Below are 13716 nucleotides of genomic sequence, written 5' to 3'. Positions count from 1 at the left end.
ATAAAATAAAATAAAATAAAATAAAATAAAATAAAATAAAATAAAATTCAAAACAATGACTCCTCATTTCCAGTTTTCTGAAATGTCATGATTTTGTTTTTCTTTATGACTGAATGGAATTGTGTATTATTTGTAAATACCACATTATCTCTACCATTCCTCTGTTGGTGGGCATGTATGCAGATTCATTTTTTTAGACATTATGAATATCGTAGCAGTTAAGAAGGATCTAGATGTGTCCCTGTATCTTTGTGGTGTGCTTGCTACCTTCCTATCTTCTGAGTATTTAGCCAGGAGTGTCAGAGCTGTCATTCTATTCTGTTTTTGAGTAGCTTCCTTATTGATTTGCACGTATCTGTTTTATTGTGTATTCTTGCCTGTGGTAAATAAGAGGTCCTCTTTTCCCTTGTCCTCACCAGCGCTGGTTGACATTTGTTATCTTCATCATGGCCACTCTGTCTTGATGAAATGAAACCTCAAAGCAGTTTTATTTTGCATTTTCTTGATGGCTCAGGACTTTGACACTTTTTCAAGTATTTATTGGTCATCTGTCTTCCATTCTTTCTCCCTCTAACCCACTTCCTTCCTCCTCACACCTTTCATCTTTCTTTGCTTTAGCATACACAAAGGGGTTTTGTCTTATTTTATTAGCTGAGTTTGAAAGCTTTAAATCCACAGATCATCGGCAAGAATAGTTTCATAAAAGATGATATTCATTCACCAGGACTGAACAACTCCTAATATTTTACAGTATTTTAAAATTATTATCACTATTTTTACTTTCTCTTTTCTCCCTTAATTCCTGCCGTGTACTCCCTCTTTGTTCTCTCTCAAGTTCATGGCCTCTTTTTCTTTAATTGTTGTTGTTGTTGGTGGTGGTGGTGATGGTATGTGTATTCCTAAACATATAAATACAGCCTGCTCAGTTCTTTTTTCTTTTCACTTTATTCTTCCGACTTAGTTTATATTTTTTATTGGCTATTTTATTTATTTACATTTCAGATGTCATCCCCTTGTCCCATTTCCTCTCCCTAGAACCCCCATCCCATCCCCCCTCCTCCTTTATGCTTTTATACCATTTTAATTACATGCAACTATTAAGGTCAGTTCTAGGTTGAGGGTCTAACAATACAATAGATACAAATAGTCAATGAACAAGCAAGACAATAAACACAAATAGTCAAAGAAAAAGCAAGGCATTAAACCCAATAATGTGAACACTGCTGTGATCACTGTTTCTAAGGGCTTACCAGGATGACCAAAGTATCTGAGCCTACTTCCCTGTCCTAGCTCAAGGTCATTTTCATGTCAGAAGCCTACTTCCTTGTTCTAGCTTAAAATTTAGATTCTTCTGAAGCCTACTTCCTTGTTCTAGCCTAATATTTAGGTTCCTGCCTGAGATTACTTCTTTGTTCTAGCCTCATGTCAGATTCTTGCCAAGCCCAGCTCAACTCTTACAGTGATACTGTATGTAAATATTTTCAGGGCTGACCATTTGGTATTGGATAAACCAATAGGCATGTTCTTCCTTGGGGAAGACTGATTCTCTTGATCTCCATAGTCTTTGTTTGTCCATCCTTCCTTGGGACCTATATACATAAGTCATTTGCATTTCTTCTTTTGAAGTTGTGCTAGTTCTTTTCTCTCTCTCTCCATATATATATATATATATATATATATATATATATATATATATATGATAATATATATATATAGATAATAGATAATTTATTTATCTATTTAAAACTGGAGATTTTATTCCCCTCCCTGTCTACCCTTGGACTGTTCCACATCCCATATCTCCTCCCTGTCCCCCTGTCTCCATGAGGATGTCCCCAGCCCCCACACCACCAGACCTCTAAACTCCCTGGGGCCTCTTGAGAGTTAGGTGCAAAAAACCCAGACCCGGCAGTCCTCTGCTGTATATGTGTTGGGCACCTCATATCAGCTGCTGTATGCTGCCTGGTTGGTGGTCCAGTGCCTGAGAGATCTTGGGGATACAGGATAACTGAGAGTGCTAGTCCTTGCTACTCCTCTTATCACTGTGTCTAAATACCTTAAGTGAGCACCTTAAGTGAGGAAGACTATATCTCACCTTATTTTCAAGGGGATACAGTCCATCTTGGAGAAACAGCAGCAGCTGGCAGTGTAGGCCCCAGCCTATGGGCTAGTGCTGCTCAAGTTTAGGGTGGAGCTTCCACCGTCAGTGAAACATGTCTGGAAACCCCTCATATCCATTACCAGAGACATGTTTCCATGGTGATTCTAAATCTACTTAAGATGACAGTGAAGGTGATAACCTCCCAGTTTCAACTCTAGTTGTGTAGTTAATTCCCCTCTCTTTTCCTTGCCTAGTTTGATTAGGTGATTTGTAAATCTGCTTTATATTTTTTTCCCTAAGAATAAACCCCTTGGTTGATTCTGTGAGTTTTTCTTTTAGTCTCCACTTCATTAATTCCTGTCTTGATCTTTATTATTTCTTGCTATCTGCTGCTTTGGATCTGTAATATTCTCATTTTTCTAATATCTTAAGGTATGTCATTATATTATCTATTTGAGATTATTTCTTATTTTTAAATATAAGCTCCCATAATTATGACCACCAAGAACTAACTGCCTTAGTTGTATGCTGAAGGTCTGGTTATGTTTTGTTTTTCATTTGATTCTAGAATTTTTACAAGTATCCTTTCCAATTCCTTTAGATCCACCAGCCAATCAGAGTCTAATGTTTTCCCTCCATGTGTTCACATAATTTCTCTTGCTGTTGATTTCTAGTTTTATTGCACTATGATCTGCTGTAAGAAATTATTTTGAATCTTTACTATTCCATAAGATTTTATATGATTTGAAGCCTAGAAAGTGGTATTTTTATAGAAGGTCTCATGGGTGGTAAGAGTGCTATAATCCCAATGCTACGGACACTGAGACAGGTGACCCTCCAAGGGTTGATAGCCAACAGGCAATAAAAAGGCAATCATCTCAATCTTTATCATAAAATGTTGATAAACATCTTGATGCATAGCTATAGATATAATATTTTATAAATTTATGTTAAGTCCACCTAATCTATGATATAATTGAACTCTGAGGTTTCCTTGGTACTGTTTAGCTTAGAGAACTTATCTAAAGATAAGAGGGGGGGGAGCTGTCGAGGTGGATTGGTGGTTAAGAATGCATACTGTTACATCCATCAGACCACTTAAGGTATAGAAATACACTTTGTCACCAATGACAATAAAACTGAAAATGACAAGACAATTGTAGAATGAGCTGTGATGTTGAAAATCCTTTAGGGTTAAGTGCAGAAATAATGAGTGAAATAACGGAGAAAAAGAGAAAGGAAGAAATGTAGGGAAAATAAATTTAAATAGAAGAGTGGAAGATGAAGAAATGAAGAAAAATGTTACAGTGGGAAGAGAAAAGAACAAGATAAGAAAAACAAGGGGCAAGAACAGTAAAAAGTTTCCCAATAACAAGAAAGTTAAAAACCAAAATTAACTAAGTACACGAAGGGAACTAATTATAAAAATTAGAATATTTTTAAAAAATATAAGTAAAATCCAGAATATACTGAAAATCGAGAGTATGGAAAGAAGGGAATGCAGGCAAAAAAGTAAAGACCCTAAGGAAAAGAAATAGAATTACTTAATACTGAAATAAAGTAGATGAATACAAGAAAGGAATAGCAAACTGTAAAAATACAGTGAAGCAATAATTTCACTGAAAAATAAACAAGGAAAAGCACAAAGGTAAAAACAACAGAAAAAAGGAGAATGAAAATACAAAAACAAAAATTAGGAAAAAAAGATGAAATATTGAATGTTATGTGATGAGATGCTGCCTTTAAAAGAAGATACTAAAGCAGTGTGTGGTGGGATCTTTGCAATCCCGATTCAGGGATATGGAGACAGGTGACCCCTGAGTCTTGATGGCCAATCAGCCTATCTTACTTGGTGAGTCCCAGCCAATGAAATGAGATGGATAACACCTAAGGAACGACACCAGGGTTGCTCTATGGCCTACCCATACGCATGGTGACCCACATGCATGCACAAATACATATAGAAACAAAATTTCATAAATTTTGCATTCTTATGAAAATATAGACCTTCACTCAGCAAAAATTTAGTTATTAGAGGCTTTGCAAAGCATTGCGGGAGATGTTCTGAAATTAGATGCATGCAGAACAGTAGTGCAGGGGCTGAGACAAAAATAGGTGCACAGTGTAGTGAAGGGCCAAGAAGGGAGTGGTTTAGTTCTCCCAGGCTGGGAAACACAAACAGGGGTAACCTCAGAGAAGAGGGGATATTTGACGTGTTATAAAGGGTCAGTTGTTGAGCCATTTGTGGATTTAATGAGTGGAAAAGGGGATTTGAGGAAGAGGGAAAGAGCATGGCTTGATAAAGAATGGTTTACCTGGCCACTGGAGCAAAGGGTGTGGGGAAGGAGTCGAATCTGTAGGGAGTGCTTTGCTTACCATGCAAATGACTAACTTATTTCCCTACCCTACAGAAAAAGTTAAACGGTTGCCCTTTAAGAAGGAAATTATTCTTCAGAGATAGAACTTTTTAAGTGGATTAAGGTGTTTATCAGCATTTAATGGTAAAAACTGAGATAACCTTTCCTCTTTGTTACTAAACCAATTTTCTGTTCATATCTGACTCTTCCCATGTTTATCTCTTAGGAGGTGTGCCAATATTTGAAAAATCCTAATGTATCTGATACAGTGCTGCTGCAGAATATTTTCCAAGCTCTGAATGTATATTATAATTATTCAGGGCAAGCAGGCTGCCTGAATATTTCACAAACAACTACAAGCAATCTAGGCTCTGTGGGCTGGAGCTATCAGGTGAGCATGCATGATTTCCCTGAGTTCAATGTGCTCTTTCCTGATACTGTTGTACTGTAATATGTTGCTGGCATTTTCTACCTAACCTGCCTACAAATCTGGCCAATGTAAAGTTGCCACGTGACCCCTCCCTTTTTCTTCCTTCTTTCCTTCCTTCCTTTCTTCCTATATTTAATCATCAGCAAATATATAATGAATGGTTTTCATTGGTCAAAATCTCTTATGTTTCAAAGATATAAAAATAAATAATTTATATGACTATTACCATAAAGTATAGCCTGTTGAGGGAGATAGAGTAACACTTTAATAGACCTTGACAAGTCTTGGAAAGGAAGCATTGACGGACACATGAAGGAAGGGGAAACTAATGTGACTCTGCGTCTCCATCCCATCACCTGCGCAGTAAGACTCTCAGGCTTCTTGAGGGTTAAATATGGTCAAAGATGTGAAAGAAGTCTGCAAAAGAAAAAAAGGAAGGAAGAAGTAAGAATACACAGTACAAATGCTGTGACTTCTCAGCTGTGTCCTTCTAGGAGAAACAAGGGGTTGAGTGGCGGGGAAGTTGGAGGCCGGGTTGGTAGGAGACTGAAGCTCCATTGCAAGTGCAGTCCCTAGCTGAATGACCTTGGGCCTGGCTGAATGATTTTTCATAATTTTAATTTTTTTCCTTTTTCTTCATTTTCCCTTTGTTTCCTTTCGTGCTTTGCTTCTCAGGCCTGCACAGAAATGATCATGCCCTTTTGTACTAATGGTGTTGATGACATGTTTGAACCCTTTCTGTGGGACTTGGAGACATATTCCAATGACTGCTTTAACCAGTGGGGAGTGAAACCCCGGCCTCATTGGATGACTACCATGTATGGTGGCAAAAACATCAATTCACACTCAAACATCGTTTTCAGGTAAGTTTGCTGGCTGATGGAGACACTTGCAGAATGGGTGAGAAAACAGAACTAGGAAAGTGGTAGGTAGTAAGGTAACATTGAATACATTAGTGATGCCATTCCACTTTGCTACTGAGTGCCAGACACGAGGTAGGTGCTCAGTAAACATTAGATGAGGAGCTGACCTTAATAAATAGCATCTGTTACAGTCCTACTTCGGTGATTCTTTTCACAGCATGGTGGTTTTCTTGGAAGGATTTGTATTTTCTAAAACCCATAGATTATTTGACCAACGATGATTCTTGGTTATTTATGTAGAGATTTAGAAGGAACCCCATGAAGAACTCACATTATTTCTCAGGCAAATTGATTATTGCCAGTGATTAAACGAGGCTGGATGTTATGTGCAGTCTCTTAGGAAAAGAGTATTTTATTTTTGGATTTCCCAATGGCTGGCATAGCTTTCACATGTCTGAACTGAGAAATTCAAGTCCAGGTACATGCTAGGTCTCTCAGCAGCTCCAAACACTGTTGCTAAGTCAGCAGGTGCTTCAGAAGACCTTTTAAATCAGATGCAAATTTGCTCATCACGTGGCTGCAGGGACTTTTTGTTTTGGAATTAATGGAGGGTTTCATGTCTGAGTTGACAATCCATCTCCTGTGTGATTTTTGTAAACATTTATCTTGTAGAGAGAAATTAAGACTTCTATTTGGCATGAAATAAATACAAACAAATACAAAATTAAGAACAAACAAAAACCTTCATCCACATGTGAGCACCTTTAGGTCTGCATAGCCATGAACTATAGGTCAGCAAATTCAAGTTTTATATCCTTACTACCTGAACATAATATAAATATTATTACATTATTATAATATACAATATTATATGTTAATAAACAGAATAATATAATATTATAGTATAGAATACATTATATTACATAAAATATAAAAATATATTATTAATACAATAATCTATTAGTGTTAATTATAGCACATTAATTTATTATATGATATATATATGTGATATTGTATATTATACATTATTTTATTATATAATTTTATATATTATATATTATTTATATTATATATGTAAGCATATATAATACACACATATAATAAGCACACACACATATATATGTATATATATATATACATATATATATATATTTAACAAACAAAAAGGGGTAAAAAAGACTCCTAGAGATAGGTTACATCATGCTTTATTAACTTAAAATTCTTTGAATGCTAATGAACAAAAACCAACAGCTTCTGAGAGACATTGGATTATGGGAAAACCCTGCTGAGCAATCAGCCTGTTTATATTAAGGATGTCCTAACTTCAAAATGGAGGGAAGGGAACGTGTTATGTTGGGAGAGAGGTTTTGTCTTTGTTTCAACAGGGGAAGAATTTTGGATTCCTTCAAAATTAATAAAAACCAGAGTTGACCAAAGGAGACCTCCTAAAGATCCTAACTACAAACGGCTTCCCAATAAATGCTTACCTAGCATTTTCCTTGTTCTTAGTTCTAGTTCCATGCTACTTGCAGTTTGAGTCTCACCCTGGCTCGTTTTGTCCATGTGTGTCCTCATAGCTGCTCTCTCATGGTGACCTCCCTTGGTTACCTGCTCATCACAACTCCTCCTTGACCCTCTGTCTCATGGTCACCTCTTCTCTTCCTTCCTAGTAGTCCTCCTTCTACCTCTTTCTCCCTAGGATCCTTGGCTGGGATCAGAATTTCAGCCTTCCTATCTCCTCTGCCTAGTTCTAGGCTGATCAGCTATTTATTGACAAATCAGAAAGTAGTGGAGAAAAATGTTTACAAAACACTGGGACAGGTGATGCTTCATAAAAATAACACCACCAAAGTCCAGCCTGTACTCAACTCTTTCCTAGTATGGAAGTCAGCATTTGAGTAATACAAAGACAACTCTTACATAGTGTACAAAAGGATTATCCCTTCAAAGACCAATGCCAAGAATGAGTTATTTACCTTGGGGTTGTTGGTGAGGTTTTCTTGAGCCCTTAAACATTATAGGCTGTTGCCATTGCTCCTGGATACCCTTCAGAACATGATGGGAAGATAGCACATACTTGAATCATAGAACATGGCAAAATCAAGCTATATGGACCTGGAAGCTTCATCTCTACTGGCTAGCTTTCATGGTGCTGGTAGGTGTTGAGCAAGATACTTGAGGAAGAAGCTAGTCATCACCAATCACCAATCATATCCATCTATGAAGCCTATGAGCTACAATACTGGTCCTACAAGATATGCCCAATGGTACAATGGTGGCACAGATATTATGGGAGTTACCAGCCACTTTCTCATTGGATTTAAGACCAGCTTCACAAGGTGAAAATCATACCCAGCATCATCGGCTGAGAACCTATCGTAGACATGCCATAGACCCTAGTGAAGAATAGATCAATGTATCACTCAACTCTTATCTAAATATTTTCCTTTATTAGAAAGACATTTTATGTTCTTATATTGGGAAAGATAACAGTCATTTTTGTTTTTTTTTGAGACACGGTTTCATGTAGTCCAGGCTAACATTGAACTCTTTATGTAGCTAAGGAAGACCTTGAATAGTTTTATGTACACATGTATTTTTCAATAACAACCACAATTTGTGTAAGTTTAAGAATATTTTTAATACTTGTGGGATACATAGTACCTCTGAATTCTGCACAGTGAAGGTCAGAGAGTACAGGAAAGGAGAGGGAGAGGGAGAGGGAGAGGGAGAGGGAGAGGGAGAGGGAGGAGAGGGGGAGGAGGGAGAGGGGGGAGAGGGGGGAGAGAGGGAGAGGGGGGAAAGAGGGGGAGAGAGAGAGAGAGAGAGAGAAAGAGAGAGAGAGAGAGAGAGAGAGAGAGAGGCTGATAGCTTCATTAGGACCATTATATTGTCCAAATGAATGTTACATGGGGAGTTTTATCTGTGGCTTTAAAGCAAATATGCATGAGTTCTCGGCCACAAATTGACAGAGAGGTAGTCACTGTGGCACAGATCCTTCTGGGTGTGTGAGTCAGTAGGCCAGCAGACTCTAGCTGTCCCATAGATAGGTGGTAACCAGTGAGGGTGGTTATAATTAGGCAGATACCTGGATTGGCCACAATAAGGATCTATAATAGTCAGTTGGGTTTGTTTTTGTTGTGGTTGGTTTGCTTTGGCTTACTATGGTCAACCCTCATGAACCTAGTCAACAAGGGAGGGGAGAAGAGGTGATGAGGGAACAAGAAGGTGGATAGTAAGACACGTGAGACAGGAGATGGAGATGGATGTTGTGAAGGATGGAAGGGCACAAGGGGGTGTTCAGAACTAGGGAGGAAGAGGGAGCTGAGAATCAATAAAACCAAATTTTATTGAAAATAATACTCTGCATGCTAATTAAAAAATTTTTAAATAAAATACTAGAAAAAATTAAAAATTTTTATATGTGGTCTTGAATTTGTCATCCTCTTGCATCAGTTTCCCCGTGCTGAGATTATAGCTGTGCACTGCCATGGCTAATGAGAATAAATTATTAAGCTTGAAAACAAAAAGATACGTGACCCAGCTAAAAATAGGTCAGAAGCCAGCCATGTGGCTTATACCTATAGATTCTAGCAGGAGGACTGTTCCAGGTTTGGGGCAAACATGGCTACATAGTGAGTTCCAGGCTGGCTTGGGCTAGAATGAGACTCTGCCTCCAAACAAGAAAAAATAAAGTGATAATCTTAATAGAAAAAAATTTCAAATACTATATCCAAGTGGCCTAATAACATATGAAAAGATGATAAGTACCAGTTGGGGGGTGTGTGGGTAGAAATCAAGACCAAAGTGAAAACTGACAGCCCAGTGGTAAGGTACTTCTCTAATCCCACCACCCAATCCACAGTGGAAAAAGATCTGAATCCCATGTTGCTAATGGGAGTGTAAACTAGTAAAGCCACTTTGGAAAACTGTTTGGCAGTTCATGAAAAAATAAATGATATCACATGTCTCAGAAATCCTATTCCCAGGTATACTCAGGGGCAAATGAAGATGTGTGTATACATGTGTGTATACATGTGTGTATGCATGAAACCGTGAAAGTGGTAATGTTTAAATGTGTAATGCTCGTGAGATCCCCAGGGTGGAAACTGTAAAAGTACATTATTTTTTCTCATTTCCCTCCCTTGCAGCAATGGTGACTTAGACCCGTGGTCAGGAGGTGGAGTAACCAAAGACATCTCAGACACCCTGGTGGCTATCAACATCCCTGAGGGGGCCCATCACTTAGATCTTCGATCCCACACTGCCTTTGATCCTTCCTCTGTGCTGTTATCTCGCTTATTGGAAGTTAAACACATGAAGAAGTGGATTGCAGATTTCTATACCAATGCCAACTGAGCAACTTTTTAAAAAATTTGTTTTCTTCTTTTATGTCCCCTCCACCCACATTCATTTTTATTATTTTTTATATGTAACTACTTTCTCTCATTTGTCATTATATTTGTTGGGCCAAGGTTGAGACACAAGAGAGTGACGGGTGGGCACAGCCATCCCACCAAGGTGACTACTCCAGCCTCATGTCTTTGTGTCATCATGGCAGCTCGCAGGCCATCAGAACTGGCATGGTTCCTCACTGCCTTTCAGCAGAGGGAGAGCCCTCCTCTCAGCAGCCAGGAGGTCTCCTTGGTTCTGAGGCTGAAGTCTCTCTGGCCCATTGTGAGTCCCCATTCCTGCCACAAAAGGGAAAGCAGAAGCTGGATTCAAGTCGCTGCAGCTGGTAGAATGCGGGATGCCAGTCCAGGAAACCGGGCTGCTTCCTATGAGCTCAGTGAGTGACTCTGAACTGGGCTGCAATGAAGAACAAGGGCGAGACCTACCTGTGTGTTGCTCCAGTCTCCTCCAGCTGTTGGGAGGTCGTGTGCCTGGGCTGGCTGCTTTTGGAAAGTCCTTTCTTTATCTCTTCCCCACTTGGCAGCTCTCCTTAGTTCTGGGATATTTGCCACCGTGGTACTGCCAGGAAGGAATCTGGCCTTCTCCGGCTCTCTTTGTTTCCAAGGTCAATTTTGTGGTGATCTGGCTAAATTCTGCCAATTTAGGAAAAGTGCTGTTTTTTTTTACTTTAAAACTGAACAAATTCTGTTAATAAAAAAAAATCTTTAAAAATTCACAAAAAGTAGAATGTACGTCTGCTTATTTTGTAAAGAAATTTTATGTTCCAGTCATTGTTACCAGTATCATTAAAGGCTTGAACGTCAGGATTCCAAGCAGCAGGTGCCTGGGGACTTTCCTGTGTGGCTTCCAGAGGACAGGCAGAGTCATTCGAGCATGCAGTGCATTTGACGTTAATAAATGCCGGAGCCTTCTGATTTCCCAGGTCTGGGAACTTTTAAGCAGTCCTTACACGGACCTTTCTTCAAAGGGACTTTTCCAGCATAGGAAGTAAGATTGAATCCAAACCTCTGGGGGACACAGACTAACAGTTTCTTCTCAACAGAAGACCTGACCTCTTCTCTCAGTCTATTAATTTCTTAGTCATGTTCTTACCACGGTTTGGAAACATGTCTTGCTTTTTAGAAACTGTCCCTAGATCCCTGACAAGGTTCTGTTTTATTACTGCTTTCTTGTTTTCAAGATTATAATTACAACATTTCTATTTTTTTCTTTCCTCCCTTTAAATGGTCCCAAATGCCCCTCCTTGGTCTCTTTAAATACATGGTCTCTTTTTAAAATTAATTGTGCATACATATATGTATGTGCATATAGTTTTCTAAATGCAAACTGTACAATCTATATAATGTTACTTTAGTGAATGTTCTCAGGGTTGACCATTCAGTATTAAATAACAGGTTGGTATGTGCATCCCTGGGGAAGACTGTTTCTCCAGCTCTCAGCTTTCTGTAGTTGCCTCTAGTTCTTTGCATAGGGTGGAGCCTTGGCAGACTTTCCTAACCACTTTGGTGTTGTCCTTGTTCAGCTCATGTTTAGGCTAGGGAAAGATTTAGTGGAGAACATTACTTTTAGGATTTTAAGTTGATTTTTTACAAAATATTTTTTAAAATATTTTTTAAAATTTACTTTACATCTCAATCACTGTCCCCACCCAGTCACCCCCCCACACACACACACACAGTCCCCCTCTCCACTTCCCCTACTCCTCTCCTCTGAGAGGGTGGAGGACACCCTTTTGGATCCCCGCCCCCCCCTCCCAACTCCTGGCATATCAAGTCTCTTTAAGGCTAGGCGTCATCTCCCACTGAGGCCAGATAAGGGAGGCTAGTTGGGTAATGTAGTCCACAGACAAGCAACAGCTTTAGAGACAGTCCTGTTCCAGTTGTTGGGGGATTTACATGAAGATCAAGCTACACATCTGGGGGGTTAAGTCTAGCTCATGTGTGCTATTTGGTTGGTGGTTCTGTTTCTGAGAGCCCCCAAGGTTCCAGGCTAGTTGACTCTGTTGGTCTTCTTGTGGAGTTCCTATCCCTTTTGGGGCCCTCAATTGTTCCCCCAACTCTTCCATAAGAGTCCCTGAGCTCTATCCAATGTTTGGCTGTGGGTATCTTTCAGACACCTGCTGGGTGGAGCCTCTCAGAGGACATTTATGCTCCTGTCTGCAAGTATAACAGAGTGTCAATTAATAGTGTCAGGGTTTGGTGCTTGCCCATGTGACAGGTTTCTAGTTGGGCCGTTTATTGGTTGGCCATGCCCTCAGTGGAATGCTCCATCCCCCATCTCTGCATTTCTTCCTAAAATCTTTTTACTAATTTGGAAGATTTAAGATACTTTGACATTTAATGTTAACTATTAGGTGCAGTTGCATTTTTCTGAGGAAGTAAACAGCAAGAATGCAAGTGTGATTTGTATTAGTGTATTAGGTGAAGTTGCATTTTTCTGAAGAAGTAAACAGCAAGAATGCAAGTGTGATTTGTATTAGTGTATTAGTGTATTAGGTGAAGTTGCATTTTTCTGAAGAAGTAAACAGCAAGAATGCAAGTGTGATTTGGTTCTACTTCTGTTCGTTTTCTGTATATTCGCCTTAACGGATATTAACTAACTTAACAGTTCTTATGTTCAATTTTAACATGAGAGAAAATCAAAATACAGAATAAGCTCTATTAAATCTTTATTCCTGGGCATGATGGATCCATCTGCAACCCCTGGTATTCAAGAGGCCCCAGCATGAAGATAAATTTTGCTCAAGAATTCAAAACCATTAAGGGCAACCAAGCAAGACCCCACTGTAGAAACAAACAAGAAAAACTATTTTAAATAACTTTATAATTAATAATGTGATTACTTTAACACATAGGAAATGGGGATTGTACAGAATTGGAGTGATTTTTTTTAAAAAAAAATCTTTTGTTACCTTAACTACTGAGATTCCATTGGAATAAGTAAATTTAGAGAACTTCCTTCTGGTGTCTATAGAGCCAAGAAATTATAACACTGGCCTCAGAGCTAATAACTAGCAGTTGTATAATTCCAGTGTTGAGCTGTTTTACTTTTCCTTGGTTCCAAATGTAATTTTTCTGCAGCAGAAAGGCAACTACCTCTGGGCAGTGATGGCACATGCCTTTAATCCCAGCACTTGGGAGGCAGAGGCAGGTGGATTTCTGAGTTCGAGGACAGCCTGGTCTACAGAGTAAGTTCCAGGACAGCCAGAACTACACAGAGAAACCCTGTCTCGAAAAATCAAAAAAAATCAAAATAAAAATTAAAAAAAAAAAGAAAGGCAACTACCCCTGTCTCTGCCCATACCTTACGCTTATCTCAGCCTCTAGGTTACCCTGTTTCTCCCAACTCCTTACCCTTGTCTCAGTCTCTGGATTGCCTTCTGCTTTTGTTGGCCTTCACATTGAGGGAGTTCTCAGTCTTCCCAGCTCTAACCACAGAGGGACTGGCTACATTTCTACCTTGATCTCCTTTCCCAATTTTCCTCTTTCTGAACAAGGAAAACCTCTGAGAATACAAATCTCTTTTGTTTGTGTTGGTGCTGGATAAAATAGG

General features: G+C 39.0%; 1 protein-coding gene across 1 annotated transcript in view; it reads left to right on the top strand.

Annotated features, from left to right (window-relative positions):
• The window catches only part of Prcp (prolylcarboxypeptidase), a 47253-nt gene extending 36368 nt beyond the window's left edge, over window positions 1-10885 (top strand). Inside the window, exons 7-9 of the mRNA XM_028770640.1 lie at window positions 4685-4849; window positions 5564-5751; window positions 9903-10885. Of these exons, the coding sequence (XP_028626473.1) occupies window positions 4685-4849; window positions 5564-5751; window positions 9903-10110 (561 nt within the window). The 3' untranslated portion in view covers window positions 10111-10885. The remainder of the gene's footprint in view (window positions 1-4684; window positions 4850-5563; window positions 5752-9902) is intronic.
• Window positions 10886-13716: the final 2831 nt, after the last annotated feature.

This window comes from Grammomys surdaster, unplaced genomic scaffold (genome assembly GCF_004785775.1).
Source record: "Grammomys surdaster isolate TR1022 unplaced genomic scaffold, NIH_TR_1.0 203, whole genome shotgun sequence".
Lineage (NCBI taxonomy): Eukaryota > Metazoa > Chordata > Mammalia > Rodentia > Muridae > Grammomys > Grammomys surdaster.
Note: the sequence above shows the minus strand (reverse complement) of the source record. Positions and strands in the feature narration are given on the sequence as shown.